The 22,856-nt window shown below is 37.3% G+C and overlaps 1 protein-coding gene across 1 annotated transcript in view; it reads right to left on the bottom strand.

Moving 5' to 3' along the window:
* Positions 1-22,856, bottom strand: part of NALCN (sodium leak channel, non-selective) — a 238,139-nt gene that overhangs the window by 102,637 nt on the left and 112,646 nt on the right. The window contains exons 11-13 of the mRNA XM_086741316.1: positions 15,055-15,186; positions 8,141-8,308; positions 3,199-3,390 (exon numbers count right to left, since the gene is read on the bottom strand). Coding sequence (XP_086597442.1) covers positions 3,199-3,390; positions 8,141-8,308; positions 15,055-15,186 — 492 coding nt within the window. The remainder of the gene's footprint in view (positions 1-3,198; positions 3,391-8,140; positions 8,309-15,054; positions 15,187-22,856) is intronic.

Here is a 22,856-nt window from a genome sequence, read left to right as displayed (position 1 = left end):
AATATAGGAGCCAAAGTGCCAGTTCTGATATCTTGTCCACCTATTACAGGGGTGGCATCACACAAATTCCTATTTACAGTTATAATGTACTTGACTTACAACTGCCTCTTGTCCACAAATATTACGGGCCAAATCCCGACGGCCTTATCATCAAAGCAGTCCTACAATCAGTAGGATTACTTCGGCAAATTAAGCTAACAGAATTTAGGCCAGTGCTGTGAAATACTTGCAATTTGTTTTACCTGTGTAAACTTACATTTTTCTCCTAATACAGTCATGAGCGCCCAGTAACACCCTGACAGAAGAGTAGTCATCCTGCAAGAATGCGGCAGTGGCACAGAGACTCTAAATGCACCAGAGAATTAAGACCACATTGTTCAATTTTTAAATAGATTATGCTTAGGTTGAACTAACGTTTTACAACTTGAGCCTTTTCCAAGCTCAAAGCTAGGAGCGAAGCCCTGGTATTGCTGAAGACTGGGGGATTTTAATCTTGTGTTGACCCATTCAAAAGAAGGGAAGCGTTCCCAGCCTTGTAACTTGAGACACTGAGTTGTCAGCTCACAGCCCCAAACCCCAAGACAAACCAGGGCACGGGAGTCAGACAAACAATGTCTTTTGTTTCCCATGCAGTGAATTTTAAAATTTCTTAGCGACCACCTTACACCGATGCCTTTGAACAGACTCTTCCCTTCTTTGGGGGGCCCTGCCACTCTCTCTCCTTCTCGTAGCTCAATATGTTTGGCCCAAGAGAATGTGCAAAAATCAAGATGGTGGATCAGTTGAAAACAGTATAGCAAATATCTGTATTTTTATAGTTAGCATTAGAGAGAAAGCCAGTCCATTTGGGAAGTAGCAATGGCCAAAAGAAGGGTGAAATTCGTAACCACGGCAACACTGAGCTTGTGCCTATTGACTGTTGTCAGGAAACTGTGTGAAAACATGCAATTTAGAGGCATTAGCGAAAGGAGGAGGTCTGCTTGTTCCAAAACCCATACTGTGCCTTCTTATAAAGCACTTATGCTTTCAAAATGATTTTAGGTTTTATCTGCTTCAGTGTAGAAGGCACTTTAATGCACAAACTCAAGTGTCACCATTTGTATTTGCAACTGTAAAAGTGCACAGCAACGGTCCTGGCCATTTTAGGTTTGCTATTCTTTGGGGATAAGCCCCTAAAAATTTATCGTAGCAAATTCTGCTGATGCAGATCTCACATCACCTCCTACATTATATACTAATGCAAGTATGTCTTCAGTCATATTTTGAACATAATAGATTCCAGGCAAACCTCAAATCACATATTTTATAATTGTCTTACTGTAAACTGACTCGGTGGTCTTTATTCAGAGCAGACAACATCAGTGGGAATCCTCCAGCCTTTGCTAGGAATAAACACTCCTTCACAGGGACACCATCACTCATACCATCAAACACACTTTTTGAGTACAAAATTTTCACTGACTCTGTTATCCTATTAAGAGGTATTTCATTAGAAAACTACAAAAAGAAACCACATACTATAATGGCTGAACCATCCATAACAAGGTGAATATGTACACAAATAAAAAAAAAAAGAAAAATAAGGAGAGACTCTTGCTTCTGGCTATCATAAAATGTATTAAAATATTTCAATTCAGTACTACTGCAACAGTCTTGTAATTATTGGTAACAAGTCTTCTGTTTTTCCACAACTTAAGTCAGAAACTAGAAAACAAGTTTGAATATTTCCTGTTTGTAAGAAAATGTATAATTTACTGCAGTAAATATTTTCTCACTCTTCAAACATGTATTTTAGAATTTACATATATCTGTTAAAATTCAATATGACAGAACTTCTTATTGAGGCCTAAACAGCCTCAGAACAAAATGTCCAAAATAGTTTAAAACTTTACTAAAATCTTGATGTATCTTGGCAATATTTTCCTGCAAGTGGATCTTTCTCAGACACTTAGATCAATTTATCCAGTTAAAATATGCAGGTAGTTGTGAATCTGTCTTATTTTAATTATATTACAGTAATTCTTTCAGGACTGTCATGCCATTTTGCATAAGTAATAAAAATAATTGTAAAAATCAAATTCCATGGTGATTTCAAACTTGGAAGTTTTTTTTTTAGAAGTTATACATGGGAGTTGGGCATTCAGTAAGGTGGCACTATCACTCAGTTTAGAGACAGAGGCCCTACTTTATTAGAAAAGCTTAAATTTTATTATATTATTTTTGCTGTCTTCAGCATTTAAAAAATGAATTATACTGAATTCTTAATGATCCTAGTGGCTTTTCTAAGCACGTTTTCCAAAATAGAAAGCATGGTGTTATCTTACTCCCAGTAGGTAGGTATTTTTTGTCTTACATTTGAGAAGCTCTCATACATCGAGTCCAGGTTGATAATTACAAACTGTTGCCTAGTCATTTTGTTTGCTAAATGCATGACCCTTGAGGCTGTCTATTAATTGTTATTTAATTGTTCCAACCAATGCACTTTCACTAAAATAGATACATTGGATAACCAAGCTGGAATGACAGAAACAAATAAATTGCGACTGGAACCAATCCATGTACACTCAGTCTAACCCATTATTAAAGAAATGGCAGTATTTTCATTCAGAACAGTGTGCTTCAATAAATACATTAGCTCCAATTGCCACTGATTTTCAATGTTCTGTTCTAAATTAACACAATGCCCATAAATATCCATTATTTCTACCCAAAAGGCAAACAGTTATTTTGTCAGTGCAGACAGGTTTTATAACCCTGTGTAAAACAAGCATTCCTGTACAAATCAAGAACAACCACTTTCATAATATGAAGATATAAATCACCTGTAGACATGGTTTATATGCATTTTGTGGTTAATATTCACAGTTGTGCACACAAATTCTTCCTGTAGCATGCTGGATTACCATTAAGCCATACGCTTTGTTGTGTTATCATGAGAGTGCATATGTAAAATTTCTCTATGTTCCCTCAATGGCAGAAACAGAACACCTAACCCAAAGAAAGACAAACTTAACTACTGAAGGATTACAGGAAGACTGCTACACCCAGAAAATACAATTATTTTATCTACGCATATGGACATAAACTGCTCCATGGTTCTTAGAAGGAATGGAAGACTGCTAATATAATAACAAATATGATGTGTCAATGATAAGAAAATAATAAAAGCAATAAGTAATCAATGGTTTTTATACTTGCCCGTGGAAATGTTGTGAATCTATCGAGTTCTTCCACAAAACAAAACATCTGTAAACTGATTGCTGACATCACGATTAAAAGGCTGGCAGTAAATACCACCAAACTCCCAAGTTTTTTTCCTGGTCCAAATATCTTATACACAAAATCCTCCAAAGCAGGAGAAATCTTTATCAACCGAACTACTCTAAGAACCTGCAAAGAAAGAGAAAACAGAACTGTATTAGTTATTTGGTTATTACATTAGTCAACAACTTTTCACAGGATCAGAGTCTTCAAGGCCAATCAGGGAATTGAAGCCTTGTAGCCCCATAAATATCAGGCTGCCACCCCTTGTAACAGACCACAATTTGTGTGTTGGGTTATGAACACAAGCCCTGCAACCTGTCAGACTTTGTCTGTGCTTATTTTGGCCTGCCTGGAGATTTGCTTTGGCTAGTAACAGTCAGCAGTTACCTAATAACCAGGTAACTGTTAACCTACTTTGTCTTTTGCTTAGCTTTTTGTGATTGTGTGGTGTAATGTTTATTGTTACATATATCTTTTTTTTTTCTAACATATAGTAATAACAAGCTGCAATTTTGCATAGCATGAACTATTTATGACCCCTTCATAAAATGCAGCATCAAGGTGTACAGGCACGGGCTGACAGCAGAGGTCTTGAGAGCACAGGCGCAGGAGGACACTCAAGGCCCCCAAGGCTATAATCAACTCCTGAATCACGAGCAGTCATCACAGAAACGCAATTGGGGAAAGCTGTTTCGGGGCTAACAAAGGGAACAAAGACGTAGGGAAAACACACCACAGATAGTAAATCTGAATCTAACGTGGAATTACAGATCCATGAAGGTTTATAGTGTGTTAGGAAAGATAAGAATGGCAGAGGTCAAAATGTATCTGTCTAGATTCAGCAACTGAGAATCTACTGCAGTGCTAGGTAAATTGCTCCGGTTTGATTATCATCACTGTTAAAAAATCACACTTACTCTAAATGGACAGGGTGCTGTACAGTCTTTGAAGAAAGCTCTACTCTGAATAGCAGGCTAGATGAGATGACTTTGGAAGACTACTTCCAACCTAGATTTTTCTATGATTCTGAGTTATTTATTACACCACATTACATATTCACATAAAGAGCTGCCAACTCTTCCTCCACCAGTCATCTTTCCATTTCAGTGACCCAAGACAAAATTGCTTGCATTAGTGTAGTGTAGAACCTAGCAAGTTTGGTAATAAATATATTTTACTTTTTCATAATATATACAAAAAGAGAAAATTTTTTGTGGCATTTCTCAGTGTCAGAGGAAACAGCATTGTGTGCCACTGATATTTTTGACATATTTGACACCTCTCAGTATTAGTAGTAGTGGCAGAACCTTGATTGTACATGGAACTCCTGACCCATTCACAGATGACTCTGCCTTGGAAAAGCCTCTCACAGCTCTCATCCTTCTATTTCTGCCACTCATGGTCGCACAAACAGTGACACAACATCAGTATCAACAAGAGGCAGTGGCAGCCCAACAGTTGCTGGAGACAATAGACAACAGCATATGATGCAAATGAGATTCTGCAGTTCATATGAAGAAAAAGAGTCTCTAGCCTAAGGTACCACATATATTTCCACAAGAATCATATTGAAACTGAAAGGTAGGAATTACAGTGCAATTATAGACTGACCTTATGTGCAAGTCAAATACAATTACTGTGCTGCTTCTGGAAAGAAAATAAGTTTGACAGAAGAGTATGGTAGTTGTTAACAGAAAGACTTCAGTGTACCTTGTAGCCTGCTAATAATGTACACCTTTGCATTTTGATGAAACTCATCTCCCTACCTATCCATCAGGTATGCAGAATATGCTAGGCAGCTAGGCTTTACTGTCAAAGGGGAAAGAGGGAGAAAGTCAACTCGGGAAAGCAACTTATTCCAAACATACCAGATCCCTTGTGTGAGGGACAAGCCTTCACTGTCTTCAGTCCTAGATACAAAGGTTACACTACACAGCTTTCACAACATTATAACAAGGTGAGATAAAGTCCTTTCTTTCACATCGTTACCCTCATCACGTTACATATAATCTGAGTATATGAAACTGGTTACCAGGACAGTGACAGAGAGTGAGATGAGTGAGATTTCCGAGTACTATGAAGTTGTACACATAGTGCTTTCTTACTTACAAGATCTACTCGCAGTGTAAATGCTAGCTCTGTTCCCATCAATACTAGTTTCAACACCCACCCCAGTGGGGTGAAGATTTCATGCTAGTCAGTATTCCAAGTTGTGTTTTAGATAAGCTGTACTATCTGCCTTACTTTTTTCCCCCTTCCTTTGAGGAACTTTAATTGACCTTTAAGCAACACACTAATCTTATTGATACTGTTTGTTTTTTTTTCATTTATTTTCATTAGGTGACAAATTGAATCTAACAAAAGTACACTCTAATGAACATTTATGCATTCTGTGTAACTGGATTGCAAATTGTATTACATTTAAGAGCTGTAGAGTTGCACTATTTGGATTAAATATAAAAATACGTTAAAAAAACAAATAAAAATGAAAAATACAAAAGAGAAACCACAGCTTTGTTAAAAATAATGGCTGCATCTACTAAAAGTGATGATATTTTTTCAGAAAATGACTCAGCAATATTTTCCCAAGCACAAATACAATACCATCTCTTCAGTCCACTATAGGTCAAATTCTGTTTAAATCTCTCCCTTCTACACTGATTTATTACAGATCTTTACAATAATATGCAAATTCTGTCATTTCTCCAGTGATTTTGTTTGCTGTAGATCATAGCCATGGAATGGTGCTTTGCTGTAGTCTTTCACAGAGGGCTTTGCAAAGTGTTTTGAACGTATGTACAGAGAATGCAAGGAAGACAGGTGGGAGGGTGGACAACAGCCAATATGGTGAAGAGTGAATGATGTGTTGGCAAAAGGCAAGGATAAAGACCAGTGAATAATGCAGACTGAAATATATGCTAAGGAAGACTAGATAAGCCAAATTATATTTCTTCTCACTGTCCTGGAATATGTCAAATAAGACTTCTGTTTCCAGTAATCTGTTTTGTTGACTGACAAGGAACACATTTAACCTGTCATTATTAATCCCTAAAGGCCTGGAAATCTGCCTAATATCAAGTCGTATCCATGTGAAAAAGACTTTTTGACCTTGGTTGATTTGAAAACGTGTTATCTAGCTTGTAATTGCAGGGGAATATGGTGTGTACCTCCCTTACACACTGACATCAAAGGTAAAGCATTTTCCAACCTTACCATAATTTGCCTCTTAGAAGATTTGGATTGCAAAATACAACTCAAATCTTTCAGTGTAGCAGGTGTTTCTGCTTGTAAAATGTACGTCTCTAATTTATTTTGGAAAAAAAAAATCACATCATATCATAAAAGCTAGCACCTTTTTTTAAAAAAAAAAAACCACCACCACCCCTATCCCATCCCACCCCAGGAAACTAATTAAATCCATTAAAAAGAAAATACTTATTATTTTATCATCAACATCTGGCTATATTTTAATTACACTTTCAATCCTACAAGTTACTGATGATGTTATCTACTTAGTCCAACATGTTCATTATTTATACTTAAAATTCCTAGAAAGAAGTCACCAGATGTAAGTGGACTCTGCCCTAAAAAATATGGACCAACTATTAACTAAGTTGCTAACTGGTATAACTGAGAGCTCCCAGCTAGGTTTCCTGTGTGCTTTTGACACAAGAGTGCAATGGCATGCTCCTGATAGATCACCCTTTCTTGCAGGTTAGAAATACCATGCCACATTAATAACAACATTTTACATATTTGGACAGTAAAATCAAAGCTATAACCATCTAAAAGCCTTCAAATGATACCAGGTGAAAGCAAAATAGAATTTATCATCCTGAAAGCTCTGTTGAGCAGTTTGTAGCAGCATTTAGAAAAAATACAGGATGGTATTTGCCCAAGTCTGAAAAGGTCATCATATTTCAACCCACATCTGGGGAGACTGCTCCCCCCATAATGTACTCACTTGACAACAATATGTGTCACTATAGCTAATCACATTTATTGGCAGGACTCAGTCTGATGATTTATTATTTGCCTTTATTAATTATTAATTATTCACCATGCCAATCCACTGATAAATAATGGACAGATATGAATTTTTTTTTTTTTTTTAGAAAAACTCTTTCTTTAGCACTGTAGAATATAGCATATTATATTGAATCTCAGTGGAACCCTAAACACTTCAAGAAGGATGAACGGGGAACTGGTTAGACTGGTTGACAGATGAAGAATCAGAAGTCCGAATTAATCAGTCTTTCTTTCTCTCTCCTTCCTGCTCTTCCTCAAAGTGAAAATGTAGGAAGAGCCTCAATAAACACACTTTACCTCTAGATAACAAATGGCTGGAGAGCTATAAAAACAAACACTACAGGGATTCCGGAGAAATGACCTCAGGAGACCCACAATAACTGGAGCAGAGACTCTTAGGCATGTAACTACCACAGAGATGAAGATTTGGAGAAGCAACAGCAAGTGTACTGAGGCCTCAGGGACCGAAGCCAAGAAGGAAGCAGTGGTGGACACTACAGGAAGGCAATGCTGTAAACAGCAGTATGCAGGGTCAAGGCTGAATGAATGACTGTGAATAAATTAATCCAGAACATACCAAACAGTGTAGCTCAGATAACAAATAGGAGTTACTGAAAACAGAAAAGACTTCTCAGCAAAGTTAGAAATAATTCTATTTCTGTAAATCCACACAATAAACGTCGTTAAAAACAGATTTATTTGTTATTTTAAAAACATTCTCAAAATGAGTCAATATTGTGAGCACATCAGTAGTCTGAGAATGGAAGTAAATGAGAGCGAAATGTTGATGGGTAATTTTTTAAATTGTAAAATTTAAAGAGTAAAATGTACAAGTAGCTGATCATACCTGAAAATATGTAAACTGAGAGTGATAGAGGTCTGGATAAATATGAAGAGTTGTTCCAATTACAAGCAGCAACTCAAACTTGTGAAGAGATGAGCTAATGTATCCTGTGAAACCCAAACACCAGATCTTCAGGAGAGCTTCTAAATCGAACAGAACCGTAAAAGCAACCTGGACAAATACAAAACAAGAAAGATGCATTCAAAACACGGAGTTAAACTAAAAATTTCTATTTAATGATGTCTGTCAAGGTTTTGTATGGCAAAAATAATGATCCCTCCATAATATTTAACAAAACCACTCATGCTCTAAATAGAATAAACAATTAATAATAGATTTTCTCATATTGGCTCATATTCTTCCTTAAAATGTACACTGTCTGAAATTATCTGGTCTCAACACAAACATGTAGATTCCACAATTTGGAAAGTATGAAATAATAAATCCATACAGTTGACCTTTCACTTTGTGTAGACAGACAAAAAGGGAAAAAAAACTATAAGATCTTTTTCCAAATGTGAAACAACACATGTGGGCTCTCTGAAGAATTTTAAGAGATCTAAGGAAGAAATCAAAGATTAAAGGTCTCTTGTTTGAAAATTGCTACTTCAATTTTCTAAAACATCCATAGTAATATGACAATCAAAACAGGTAGGAAAGCAGTGATAGGACTTAAGCATTAGAACAATTAAAAAAAGAGGAAATTCAAACTCAGTTCAGAACTGCTAAATTTTCACAATTTTAAAAACAAATGGTGTTAAATAAGTTGATCACAGAGACTGAGGCGGGAAGTTACAGGGGAAGAAATCTACTTTTGGCATTGGATGACCATGGGACTCTTTCACAGATCTTTCTTGAAATATTTACACACTAAAATGCACGATGTTCAGCTTGAAAAAAGGGAGACAATTTTGCATAGATTTAAATCTTCAAAATTTATTTTCTCTTTCTTCTCTCACTACTGAAAATCCTTCTGGCTAGACACACTTCTTCCTCACTTGCCTTCTTAATTTACCACTGTATATCCTCTGAGATACTCTCTCCCTCACTTCCCAGCAGCCAGGAAACCCAACTGAAAGTATGTTTTTCCCTAACTCGGCAATTTTCCTCTCTGACCCTTTACACATTTTGTCGCTTAAAAGAGACACTGAAACAACATTAGGTGGCATCTATATACAACTAATAGGTTCAAAGTGCTGAGCAAACATTGACAAAATACAGCTCAAACTTTCTTTGAGCGAAAGTATTATTAGTGTTTTAAGATGGAGAGTTAATTGACTGTGGGCCACAAGGTTTACTGGATTTGGCAGGGGAAAACAGAGTAAGAGACTAAGATCTTAATCCTGAATCTGACAGCGACAATCTCTGGGATGTTAGCTTAAGTACTTACATGACTTAAAATCTAGATTCTCCAGTCCATCAAAAATATATTTGTCAACAGGAAAGAGGGGTTTTGTGAGATAAAAACCAAAATTTTACATATTTTATGTGTATATGTCACAAGCAGGAGTGGAGATGGAAATGAAACACTGAAGTTTGTGTCCTGTGTTTATTCCCCAAGTCCACACAGCTGTATATGAGCAGTGCTACCAGCTATGTTATATGCCTTCTTCAAGGCATGCAAAATAGTTACCAGGCTTCAAATGTCCGCTGAATGATTAAATCAAGGCAAAATGCTTCACAGTACTCAAAAAAATTCTTTACATAAGGAAAGAAATACTACTAAGAAGTATTTGTGTGATTTCAGGCACACAAGGATCCACGTACACAGCGCAGGGACACTTTCATGCTCATATTCTCAAAGGCATCTCGCCAGTTTTTCAGCCCTTGTTCTGGTAGCTCAAAGAGCTCAAGGATAACAACGAGACAAATTTGAAGAAACTAGCCTTTTACATGAAAACCTCTATCTGAAACACAAGGAAAATGTTTTATCAAAATTTTTAAAATGAAACCTCACTTTTAAAGGAAGAAACATCTAACTGAGTCCTGAAAGAATAAGGCGGAGTGAACTAGGAAAAATGTAACAGTGGGTAGAAAGCAGCTGGAATTCAGCTTCAGAGCAGGTGGAATAACAATGCCATTTAAATACACTCACACATACTTCGGAGTACATAGGCTTCGTATTAGGATAAGACTAACAAATATGATGTTAAGTGTATTTTAATTTATTCTAAAAATGTGTGGGCGGGATCATTTGCATTTTACATGCTTGTCAAACGAATTCAAACCACTAGCACTTAAAAATGTATCAAACGGTTTGCATAACATCTGATTACATTTATACACCTGTCTTCCTGCTGACAGAGCTTGTATTTTTTTCCTTCCTTCTAATTAATTACAGAAGAAGATTCAGAATATCTGACTAGAACTTTTTGTTAGGTGTGAAATATAATACAATTTTACAGAGTTTTGAAAAACTGAAATCACTCCTTTCATTGCTGTAGAGACGACAGGGGAAAGGCGAATTCACGCAAGAAGCCAGAGTAGACCCACAGAGAAAAAGCAAGTGTAACACATGAGCAGCCATCCCTCCTCCAGGTTATCAATTTTGCTTTGGAGAGCCCAAAGAGGAGCTACTAGGAACGGGCTGCTTCTCTGAGGGCTACCTCCCATTCAGTCACCTGGAAGTTTTACGGTATTAATGCCACCTTCAGCAACATTAACTTTTGCCAGTAGCCCCTTAACATACTTTTCACAGAGGCAAAGCTAACATCCAACAGTATCAGCTAACATCCAACAGTGACAGACCCAGGCAGTTTTCTTTGTAACTGGGGCTTACTTGAAAGGTCATCAAGCTGTTGGGAAAGATAAGAATTTTTCCGAGCAGGATCAGTGGGATTAAAGGCAAAGACCTCCAGCACTTCCCTTTCTACTAGATTTGATGCAGCACTCAATCTTTCCTTCATCCAGGACAGGGCAAAGGCTACACAAAGGCAGCAGTGCAAGAGGACAGACTGAAAAAGGAACCTAGGAAGAAGTGTATAGGAGCACCTGGTTTTGAACTCTGGTTTTCAGACCCTTTAAAGCCATACCTGTAGGAATCTCACTTGTCTCCAATAAGACTTCTACTCTATAACCTCTTTTAAAGGAAGACAATGTGGCAGTTGCATATAAAACCAAACATCCATCACTGTTCTGCCTAGATATTGAGCAGGTAAAGTTAACATCCTCAATAACAATTACCAAAATGAGTTTGAAGCCCTACTCTTTCCAGGTTTTCAGATTCTGCATTGGGTTTTTGAAGCATCCTGTTAAAATTCAGGGTTTGCTTAATCTGCAGGGCTGATGTATGCAAGTTAAAATGCTTGTCAGAACCTTATGCTAAATAATCTAAATGCTTATTTACTACTGGGTATATAAAATTATGCAACCAATGGGATCTGGGTTTAGAATTCATTTCTATCTTTTATCTTCTCATCTACCTCTGCCTCCTTTTCTCTTGAGTCTGCCTTCTCTTTCCAGCAAAGAAAACCTTTTTTTTTCCCTTGGTACTGGTAACTTAGATTCGTCGACTGAATTTAAGTGGATGTATTTCTGCAGTTCTATGCCACCACAACATATGGTCCATAGAATGGATGAAGTGAGCTATTTTATTAGACATATGGGCTCCTAAAGCCAGCAGCTTCCAAGATGACCTCTGGAAAACTTATCAGAAAGCCAGACATGTTTGCTGTAATCTATCTGGCTATTTCCTTTAGCAAAGAGAATCCCCACTGGTGTTGGCTGCTCAAGTTAGCTCCCACTGAAGGCAAAGCCTTCTGCAGCCTAGTCTAATGGAAAATACAGAGCAACAGCAGTGTATCCTGCTCCAACCAGTCTCCCTCACCAAGGAAACAAACCAGCCACCATGGTGGTGCTAATCTGTGCTGTTTGAATATTCAGCCTCTTCAAGGCTCTTAAAAACAATTTCTTTGTACACCCTGTGCTGCAAAGAACAAATTTTGCAATAACTGAGTAGGAAATGACACCAGCTTATCAATATCTCCTCTCTCCTAGCATTTTTTTTTTACTCTTCTGCTTTTCTGATACTGTTTTTCGTATTTCCTTCTATAAGATTCTAGGGGTTTGTTCTTGTTTGGTTTTTATAGCATCTCTAGTAAAAGCATCATAGGTAAAAAAAAAGGAAAAACAACAAATGGGCATCAAAAAATATGTCTTACAAATAAACAAAATACCCTTCTCTATTCAAGACTAATTTACCTTATATACTTAGAAATGTAAACATGCAGAATGTAAACAAATTAGTTTTCTGACAACCTCTCCACTAATAAATCAATAATCTAAGCTATGCAGAAACAGAAAAAATATATATTTAAAGAAAACTGGACACTGCTTACAGGAAAAAAATTATAATACACTAGTCTACATGACATACTCATCTTGAATTATTAAAGCCTGGTAAGTATTTCTGTTGGAAAAAAAAAAAAAAAAAACCAAGCCCTACACTTGAAATAGATGTTGAAGAGAGTGTTTCTAGCACTGATTAATAAAAGCATAATTATACTATATATTCAGTGCCAAAATAGAAATAGCACATGCAGCGTTTCCTATTTTGAATATAAATAGAATTAATGTTATTTTGTTAAGAATCCAGGCTCCACTTGCTGTATCCTGGGCATAAAGCAAAAATGCCTGCTGTGAGAAGTTAATGGTCTCAAGCTTTAATGCTGACTTAATTATTCCTAGGCCTAGGATATTGTACTGGTTTTGGCTTGGATAGAGTCAGTTTTCTTCACTGTAGTTTGTATGGTGCTGTTTTGGATTTGTGATGAAAATAGTGTTGATAACACAGGGATGTTTTAGCTGTTGCTGAGCAGTGCTTACACAGAGTCAAGGCCTTTTCTGCTTCGCATACCGCCCCACAAGTGAGTAGGCTCCGGGTGCACAAGAAGCTGGGAGGGGACACAGCTGGGACAGCTGACCCCAGCTGACCAAAGGGATATTCCATACCATAGGACATCATGCCTAGCAATAAAAGACATGGGGAATAAGGAAGAGGAGGGGGATGTTTGGAGTTACAGCATTTGTCTTCCCAAGTAACCGTTACACGCGACGGAGCCTTGCTTTCCTAGAGACGGCTGAACACCTGCCCATCAGTGGGAAGTGGTGAATGTATTCCTAATGTTACTTTGCTTCCGTACATGGCTTTTGCTTTACCTGTTAAACTGTCTTTATTTCATCCCATGAGTTGTCTCATTTCTAACCTGTGAATTCTCTCCCTATCCCACTGGAGGAAAGTAAGTGAATGGCTGTGTGGGGCTGAGCTGCCGGCGAGGTTTAAACCATGACAGAGATTAAAATGACCTTCCCTGTCCTCACTTCTATTCTCAAACCTGTAGAGGATGTCCTAAGAGAATCCAGCATTTGTTGATTTTCTTCCAATGTCTAATTCCCAGGATCATCCTCTTCCATGTTCATGTTTTTTGAATATGTTTTGAACTTGAGATAAAATAAAGACAACACATTTCACAATTACTCATGTAATTGTTGACTGGGCCAACATTTACTCAATATTCATAGAAACTAGCGGTGTGAGAGACAACGGAGCATGACGCAGCACTGATGTCTCTACAATCTACACTTTTTTGAGGGTTTGGACTCTGGTGCTACCTTTAACTTTTGTTTGCTTTCATTTTTATCCTAGAACTGGTGAAGTCTCAGCTTCATAAGATTTTAAGAGATCAGATACACATTCTAAATCTACGATAAATTAAAAAAATAATATCAACTCAACCTCCCTTAAAAAGGGAGATTCATAAAGCATCAAAATGTTATAGACTAAAGGGTTTAAAGTTGGGCACTTGAGTCTTGACTCTCAAATGCATTTAGACATTTAAAACCACAAGAGTACAAATCATCAAACTTTTTGACTTGCGATTCCTCTACCATTGGTATATTGGTTGCCAACAAGGCAATACCAATGTCAGGGGAATTTCAAGGAATATACTGCTATCATGTGCTCTAGCATAATAATGTCCTCTCTGGCTCCAAAGAAGGATTGTAATTATTGAAGCCAGGGGAACTGCAGTAACCACAAAGCTAGACATCTGTCCAATCCAGGCAACCATAATCAACAATTTCAGAGAACTGATCTCAGTGAATTTCACACTAGTGGCTTTATACTCAGATAAAGTGACAACTCACAGTGCCAATGGAAGAATTTTTAATAAAGAATGCTACAATACTGATTCAGGAAAAACAAATATCTGTTTGAAGCCATGCCAAAGACTTCAATTTTTTTTTAACTGAATTAAATAGTACTAAAAAGACATGGAGGCAAGGTTCTAGGATCTCTAGTGCATGCTGTACAGTAAAATCCTTGACCAGCTAATGACTCAAGCAGGCTCCCTGCCAAAATGTCACTTGTAAAGAAACTCTTAACCTCCATTTTACTGGTTCAGAAGCACAGCCTCCTCCTTCACCAAATTTGTGACTGGATAAGCAGTTATTTTGCAGGGTGCGCTTGAGGTTGCTGAAGTCAGGCTATTTGCAACACTATTTTGGTTATGCTTAAGGAGCTTCTTGCAGCTAAGTGTATATTGAATAAAGATGGTTTAGGAAGAAGTACTGTATCTTTAAAGACAGTGTTTTGTCATTTTTTTAAAGTTAAATTCTTCTAGATGTTACACTCCTGCTAGAGAAAGATAGAAACTCAGCAGCCATGCATTGCCTGCAGATGTTATACTTAAGCCTCAGCTCATTACCACTGACATTTTGTTTGAGGAAATTACCTTTCAAAAGGTTGTAAGATAGGGCTGTCAGCCATTGTCAGACAGAGGAACTTGAAGAAGTTAGCAAAGAATTATCAGAATGCTTAAGGGAATAAAAAAATTACACTCTAAAATGTGCCTGACATTCACATTTTTCACTTTAGCTTATCTTGAAAAATATCTAGATAGTAATTTCAGCCTACTCACCTCAGCTAGGTAAAATTCATCATATTGTCTCTTGAAATTTTCTCCTTTGTAGTAGTTACTAGCAGCAACAATCACATCTACAGCCACCATGCTTAGTATGAACATATGAAATACAGATGACCTCATCATTTTCTGCAAAGGAAAAAGAAAAGTTTTATCATCAAAATGAGTCAAACCACATGCATTATGAAGTTTTATTACTCTGTCAAAACACAATCAGCTATGATAATATTTTTATAAAGCTTCTTTACATGATTCTAATTCATTACTCTTTAAAATACATTCTAATATACTGCTTCAACTGGTTTATATGTACAAGTTGGTTTTTTTTACTTTTCAGTTTGTCATTTGATTTCTTACAGAAGGTTTATCATTTAATATGATATCATCTGCTTTAGTATGCTTTTAAAGCATAAATTGTACTTCTAACTACTCAGTTGCCCTTCGTTAATACTCCTTCATTATGCTTTATTCATGCAGATCTTAATGACTTACTGTTCAGGAACAAATAATATCAATTCTATGTTGTGCATTGGTTTTTCTCAAGAAAACCAAGTAATATGGGATTAATCTGATGTCAAATGATTGGCTAGAAGTATAAAATATATCTACATGTAGTAGATATGCACATCTGGGACAATAACTATTAAGTACTTCAAGAATAATTAATGTATCTGTGCACTTAATGCTTTGTATCACTGCTACACAATCCCACAGGAGAAAAGAGAAGTGGAAGTACACAGCACTGGCCAGGAGTTTACATCCATGAGTTGTCAAAAGAGTAGTGATAAGAGGCATGTGAGAAGTTGAGAGAACTAACTTCTAGGCCCCTACCACAAAGAGTGTGGACTTATGATTTACCCCAAAAACTTAACACTACCCTCACTGGGCCAGTCACAGTTGTTCCAGTAGAAGCTAGAGTCAAAGATGCAGAATGTGGTGTTATTTTACATTAAATCAACTTTGAATGAATGGTCACTAATATCAATGTCTTTTATGATCTTTCACAAGTAATACAGTATATGTCTTTAACGCTTATTTGCAAACACAACATAAGTAAGTTGTATAACATTATGGTTTCTTGTGTTTGAGTATAAATTTAAGTTGTGTTCACATTGGAAAAGGCCATTTTTATTTGCTCCTGAGTTTAGATGTAAAAGTGCCTGACAAAATTTCAGGAAAAATAAAACTCAAAATACAGAAGAACTCTGCCTCTTCTCAATTTCTTCCTAAAGACTTTGTGTGCCTGTACTGGTTTATATTCACAGAATCACATAATTATTTACTCTAGAAGGGACGTCTTGATATTATCTAGTCTGCCCCTGCCCTCATTCCATATGCTTCCTTTTTATTTTTGAGCTTTGTCCAGAGCTAATTGTTTATCCATGTGGGCCTCCTGACACATTTGCTTGATTTCCTGCACTTGGAAGCAGACCATTTTTGATCTTGGAGGAGGAGATCCTTGAAAATCAACTAGTTTGCCTGGACCCTTTTATCTCTAGGGCTGTATCTCATGGGATTCTTTCAAGTAGACACCTTAACATGACTAAGTCTGCCCTCCTGAACATCAGGGTTATGGTCCTATCTTTTTACTTTGTTCCCTCCTTGCAGGTTCCTAAACTCCACAATCTCATGGTTATTGCAACCAAAACTGCTGCTGAACCTCACAACCTGACCAGTTTCTCCTTGCTTGTCAGTATGGAGTCCAGTCAGAATACCTGCCTTCATCAGCTAACATATGTTAAGAAGCTACCATCACTGGAATCCAGGATTGTTTCCTGCTGTGTTGTCCTTCTAGTGGGTATCAGTGGTTAAATTGCCCCAGGAGAACTAGGGGGGCCTGTGAATGTGGAGATGTTTTAGAAGAATGCAAAAATTATGTAACACACATTTTTACATTTGTAAAGATATATTAACACGTTAGAAGATTCATTTATACAGTTGTAAAATACTATCTCAGTCTTTAGCCAGCTGAGGTTGTTAGGTTGATAAAGGGCTGTCCACATTTACATTTTATGTTTAACCCTGTCTGAAGCTCAGGGTCTTGACCAAGCTACTCCTCATACGACTGTGTTTTTTTTTGTGATCAAATTAGAACATAATAGGATAGGTATGTGAGGCTGCAAGGACTGACTCTTGTTCAGGCTTTTAGCAAAGACTTGTACCTGCCTACAGAAGAATTCATCCCCTGTTGAACTCCACTGGTGTTTTAAGGTAGTTTGCTTAAATTGAAGCTGAATGGAGACTAAGCACATATTTACAAGCATTCAGCTAATAGGACTGCCTTTTATCTCCTAACATCTGGACTTGTTGTGCGAAGACAGCTCAACCCTCCTCGTGCAAGCTGGCTTCCTTTTGACCCTAGTGGCATAAAACGGTTGCATATTCCAATCTAGAATATTCCAATCTAGAAAGGCAGGCTTAGGAGATAAACTCTGACATTCAGAAATTTACAGAACAAGCTTGGGTTAATAACAATGCCTAAAGTGAAGTCACCAAAACAAAGTGGCTAAATGAGGTCTTGCTTTTATTTTTAATCCACAAGGCAAGCTGTAAGAATATAACAATTAAAGATAGGGGCTACTGGCATCAATCATGCATTTTTGTCAGTGTGATTCAAAATAGGTAGCATCGTATCTGTTACATTTCTATTTCACACAAGTTCTAAACAGACAGTCTCTCTGCATATTTTACACTGTATTTTTAATAGTGTCAAAATTTCCTTCGTAGTAATGAAGTATTCTGCTTCAATTGTGAAAGGACTTGCTAAAAGAAACTAGTAAGTGAGGCTGTAAAATGCACTTGAGGCTGTAAAAATGCACTTTTCTCTCCCTTCACAAAAAACAGCAACAGGGAAGCAAAATGGTAATACTGGAAGAATGAAAATGCATAAACTGCCTTGATATACATGTACACACATGCATACTTTCTCATACAATCTGTACCTTCAGACACTCATAAAAAGATTTTTCCGGTGGTATGTTTAATGCTGGAAAATAAATTAAAATAACATAAATAATATCCTAATCCTAGTGTGGCCCAGTAAAATTCAATAAAGCTTCTTGTCAGTTACTAAAGGTCACCTTTCCATCTCAACGGAACTGAAAGGAGACAATTTAGCTAACAGAGAGTATTATGGTCGCATAACACAATTCAACACAAAGATAATAAGGAAGGAGGTTCAGACAAGATACGAGCGAGGCACAGGCTACTTAAAGGCAGGAACAGCTGACTAAGGCAGCAAATTAGGAGATGGCTATGGCAGACAACATGCAGAAAGACAGAGAGCCTACAGGGCCAGCAAAGTGGAGGTATCTGAGCAAATACACATGGACAACAAACCCACTATGCTGAAGAGATCCAAAAAAGAAATTGATTACTTTTAAATCCCAGGACTGGCCTGCTCACAGGAACCGGATTGGCATCTGTGTTTCTTAATATTTTCTACACTATGTCAGAATATAGCTGCTCATTTGTCATGAATGCAATGTATGACAAGCAGGTTTCCTGTTGGCCTCTCAGAGACAGACCGCAATATCCTTAGGAGATCAATCACAGTGCTCTAGCCCACACATCTACTGTGCCCAACTTTCCCCCTACTTAAATCTGTCTTAGTTTGTTCTTTCTGCATCAGAAAATTTTAATTTGTATTTGCAACCCTGAAATGGTTCAACCACACCTCTGCTGTAATGTTTGACCATGAGAGTTCACCGTGTCTTTATACGTTTCTGTATTTGGAATGAGGTCTAAGAGAAAGCTGAATTTAGCCCACAGCACTTGCCTAAGCCTTAAAAATCATTTTGGATCATCGGATCAGCAGCATGTCATTTGGATTACAGCCCTTTTCAGAGCACAGAGCCATGGAAAATTCTCTGTGCAAACTTGAAAGAAGAGACATAATGCCAGTTTTTGTTCTTGTTTAATTTACTGACCTTTTTCAGCCCTTGGCTGTGTGTTTCTTAAAATGTGTAGAAATAACATGAAAGAAATGTTCTGATGTTGGTGTCAGCCAGTTGCATGATGTGAGAATTGTGTCTAATCTTAAATTGAACTTAAGATTAGCTGTGTTGAAGCAGTCTCAAGTGAAATGCCCTGTTGCTGCCATCAATCAACTATAAGAGTGAAGAATTTCTTACATTTACTATGAATCACTTCTAATGCTGGCATCTGGCTTCATGCAGAATGACGATTCTCAGTGTCCAGGATACTGTGAAGAACGTGAATGGCACAGTGCATTAAAGATGCAATGGCCATGAAAACCAATACATGACAAAATGTTAATGATCCAAATTCTTTCAGTGTTTGGAAATGCACAAAGGAGTTGAGGATTTGCTTTCTGTCTAAATGGGAATTTCATGAAAGCAGAAAAGACTTCTAAAATACCACTCATTTACTCAACATTAGGAATGTGCTTGTTACACTTGAGGAACTCTAAATGAAGTATTATACATAATATCCTGGATTCACCCAAAAGCTCAAGTAAGTAATGACACTGGAATTACTGACAGGAGGAGCCTACCTGGGTCACTTGTTCTTATGAAGCATTACCATGCACAGCCTAAAGCAGTCTTCTGTCACTCCAGGAGTATCAGAATGGGGTACATTGCTCTAATACTCCTTCCACCTTCCTGCACGGCAGAGGGAGGATAACTGACATAAATTGGCTTTTGCTGGCTCACTGCCATGAAGAAAATCCAGAGGAGCTGCCAACTTATGCAGCCAGAGCCACGCAGACCTTGGCTCAGGAAAGCAGTCACTAAGGGAACTAGAATAATTGAAGATGGAACTACGTTTTGCTAATGCTAATCTCCTTTTGGGGGCTTGATACGTATATCAGGTCATTCCTTGTACCACCATCCTTTACACTGGATTTTTGTTTCAAGTCTATAACAGATCTTGATTATTGAGCAAGCAGGTAAGTGTCGCAAACTTCTAGTCTGACTGACTTAATAATAAAAGAACACGTGGGCCGTGTTACCCCGGTATTACTGGCTCAAAACTGGCCAGGCTGCTGATGCCCAATATTACCATGTGAAACCTTGAAAGATGTGTCTTCAAAGGGCTCAATTGTTTTAGCTTACACCTACATAAATTCAGACTGCATTCGACAATACTTAACACTCTTGGTGATGGTCTAAAAAAAAATAAAAAAAAAAAGAGGACAAATTTACTTGAAAATTGAAGAATAAAAAATTGCCAACAAAGCCCTCAGGCTTATTAGTACTGAGCAAGACATGGTGAGGATTTCATAAGCAGAAGAGCTCTGCTTATTTTGGCCATTCAGTGTATGAAAAGCTTGGAGTGCATAATTGTCAAACTGGCAGGGTAGCTCTCAAAAGTACCTAACCAATTAATGAGCAGTGTAAACACCATTTAACTAAAAGACTTTGATAATCACTGTATGGGTAAGCAGCTTTTTTTCCCAGTTTGATACTCTCAAATTGTCTATTCATCAACACACAACTGTAGGAAAAAAAAATGCAGTTGTACCTGTATCTCTTTATATTTTAGATACACTTTAACACTTCATAAAACACTAGCATCTCCTCCTCCATGTTTTAATAGGATGGCTGAGGCAAACTGTTTACTCCCTTTTAATCTTCATTAGCTTTTGCTATTTGCCCAAGGAAAGTAGGTCCTGCTAAAAGATTCCAGTTTCTAGCTATGGCTGTTGAAAGACCTTATACTGGCTACATGATTATTGTGGTTAATTTTGTACCTATCGCTATAATGATGTTGTAGGTTATTTGTACTCACGTCTACACATCTACTGGAAGACCATCCCCTCCGGTAGCTGGAATAGATTTTGATTTGTTAAAGTTGTTGTTTAGATGTATACAAAAGTGTTGGATGATATTTTAAAATAGTTATCACAACTGAAAAAGTTACATTTCTGCTACTCCAGTCTTTTTTACTTACGGGCCTGTTGCAGCCTAGATCATCACTGCAATAGTATTGGAGGCAAATATGACTTCCAGCTTATTTCAATGCACAGCACCACCATGGCTTGCGGTGGTGGTATGTTCTGTAACAGTACTGCAAAACTCATGGTATCTGATGATTTCTTTAAGCCCCATTAGCTGGGATCATATGAGTAACACAGAATACAGAACCCTTGTTCAGAAGAGCTACCAAAGCATGACTCAACTTAATTACAGCAGCATAGAAAACAGTAAGTCAAATTTTTCACACTGACGATGGTGGAACACTGGAACAGGTTGCCTAGAAAGGTGGTGGATGCCCCAGCCCTGGAAACATTCAAGGCCAGGTTGGATGGGGCTCTGAGCAACCTGATCTAGTCGGGGATGTCCGTGCTCCTTGCAGGGGGGCTGGACTAGATGACATTTAAAGGTCCCTTCCAACCCAAACTATTCTATGATTCTAAATGAAAATGTATTGTGAGTAAATTATCTTTTTTTGGGGGGGGGCAATTTCTATAGACCTTGCACCACAACTTCTAAACACATATACAGGGATCATAAGTTTTATACAACACAACCCGTTCAAGTTTTTTGCATAGAGTTCATACCACTAAGAAAGTAACGTGGGAAATAGTCACTCAAGGTGCTAGCAAATACAGAATTGATATTGAAAGCCTGGGACAACATATGTCTCAAAATTTTTATAAGGTATTGGTCCTGCAACTAGACTAGAAATAGCAAAGAAAACTTGACTTTTAGCATTCTATGCAACATGATTTCTAAGAGCCACTGAGCAAAGATTCAGTTTTGGCCTAAAGAAAAGGGCAAGTTTTTTGATCCCTTTTTGATCCCGTACAGGTTTAGTATACTTGTGGTGTTTGTCTTTTTTTTTTTTTTTTTTTTTTTTTTTTAACAAAGTGCTTGAAGATACCTTGACTATGAAAGGAGCTTTAGAAAATCACATCCTATACACTGCTAATCATAGATAATTCATAGCATGAATAGGACAAATTTGATTTTCATCTTGTTGGTTAATGGCCATCTGAGCAAGTACAAAATTGTGAAATTGCAGGAAATTTTCCCTTTTGTTTCCAGAACACTGTAGAGCATTTTACAAGCTGTGTAACTAATTTTCTATAAACCATTTTGCTTTCAACTTACTTTATGACTGCCTGACAAAGATATGCTTGTAAGGAGAATTTAGCAAATTATTCTCATGCTCTGCAATCTGAACATTTCTGACAATTATTAAGCATTAACGACAAATTTGAAGGGAACAGGCTTTTTAATATCTTATATTAATGCAGTTCTATATCAGTGTGGGATATTAAAAGACATTGTAAATCTGATATACTATCTACTGTATTTGAGAGGAACTTCCAGATGCTAGATGAATTCAAGCAACGCGGCTTCACTGAAGAAACAAGATGAAGGAAGAGTTTTTAAGTAAAGACAATGAAAGGGGTAGCTTTTAGGCACTGCAAAGAAAATACGTCAGTAGTCTCAGTTTAGATGTTTGGTGATGGCAGGAGGCAGTCTTGGTTCTTCAATATAGGCTGCCTGTCCCATTGCAATGAGAACAGGGTGATTCTTCATCAGTTTAGGCTATAGAGACTTGCTTTAATGAGAGAAACTTCTCAGAGTAGTAATGTAGTAGAGATGAATATAAAGACTCTTTAAGATCCATAGATCAATGAAAAATTTTGGAAACTCTAGTTACTTTAAGATCACCTTAGCACAGAGAACCTTTGTTGTCAGTTGCAGGAGAAAATACGGAAAGTATGGTGATATTCAAGGAAGCACAACACTCCCCCAGAAAACAAATAACATCATAACTCTCGTAAGGTTTATAATATGCAAGTAGAAACCCTTCTATAAATG

The sequence above is a fragment of the Chlamydotis macqueenii genome, chromosome 1 (genome assembly GCF_036417535.1).
Source record: "Chlamydotis macqueenii isolate bChlMac1 chromosome 1, bChlMac1.mat, whole genome shotgun sequence".
Taxonomy (NCBI): domain Eukaryota; kingdom Metazoa; phylum Chordata; class Aves; order Otidiformes; family Otididae; genus Chlamydotis; species Chlamydotis macqueenii.
This window is presented reverse-complemented; position numbering and strand designations above follow the sequence as displayed.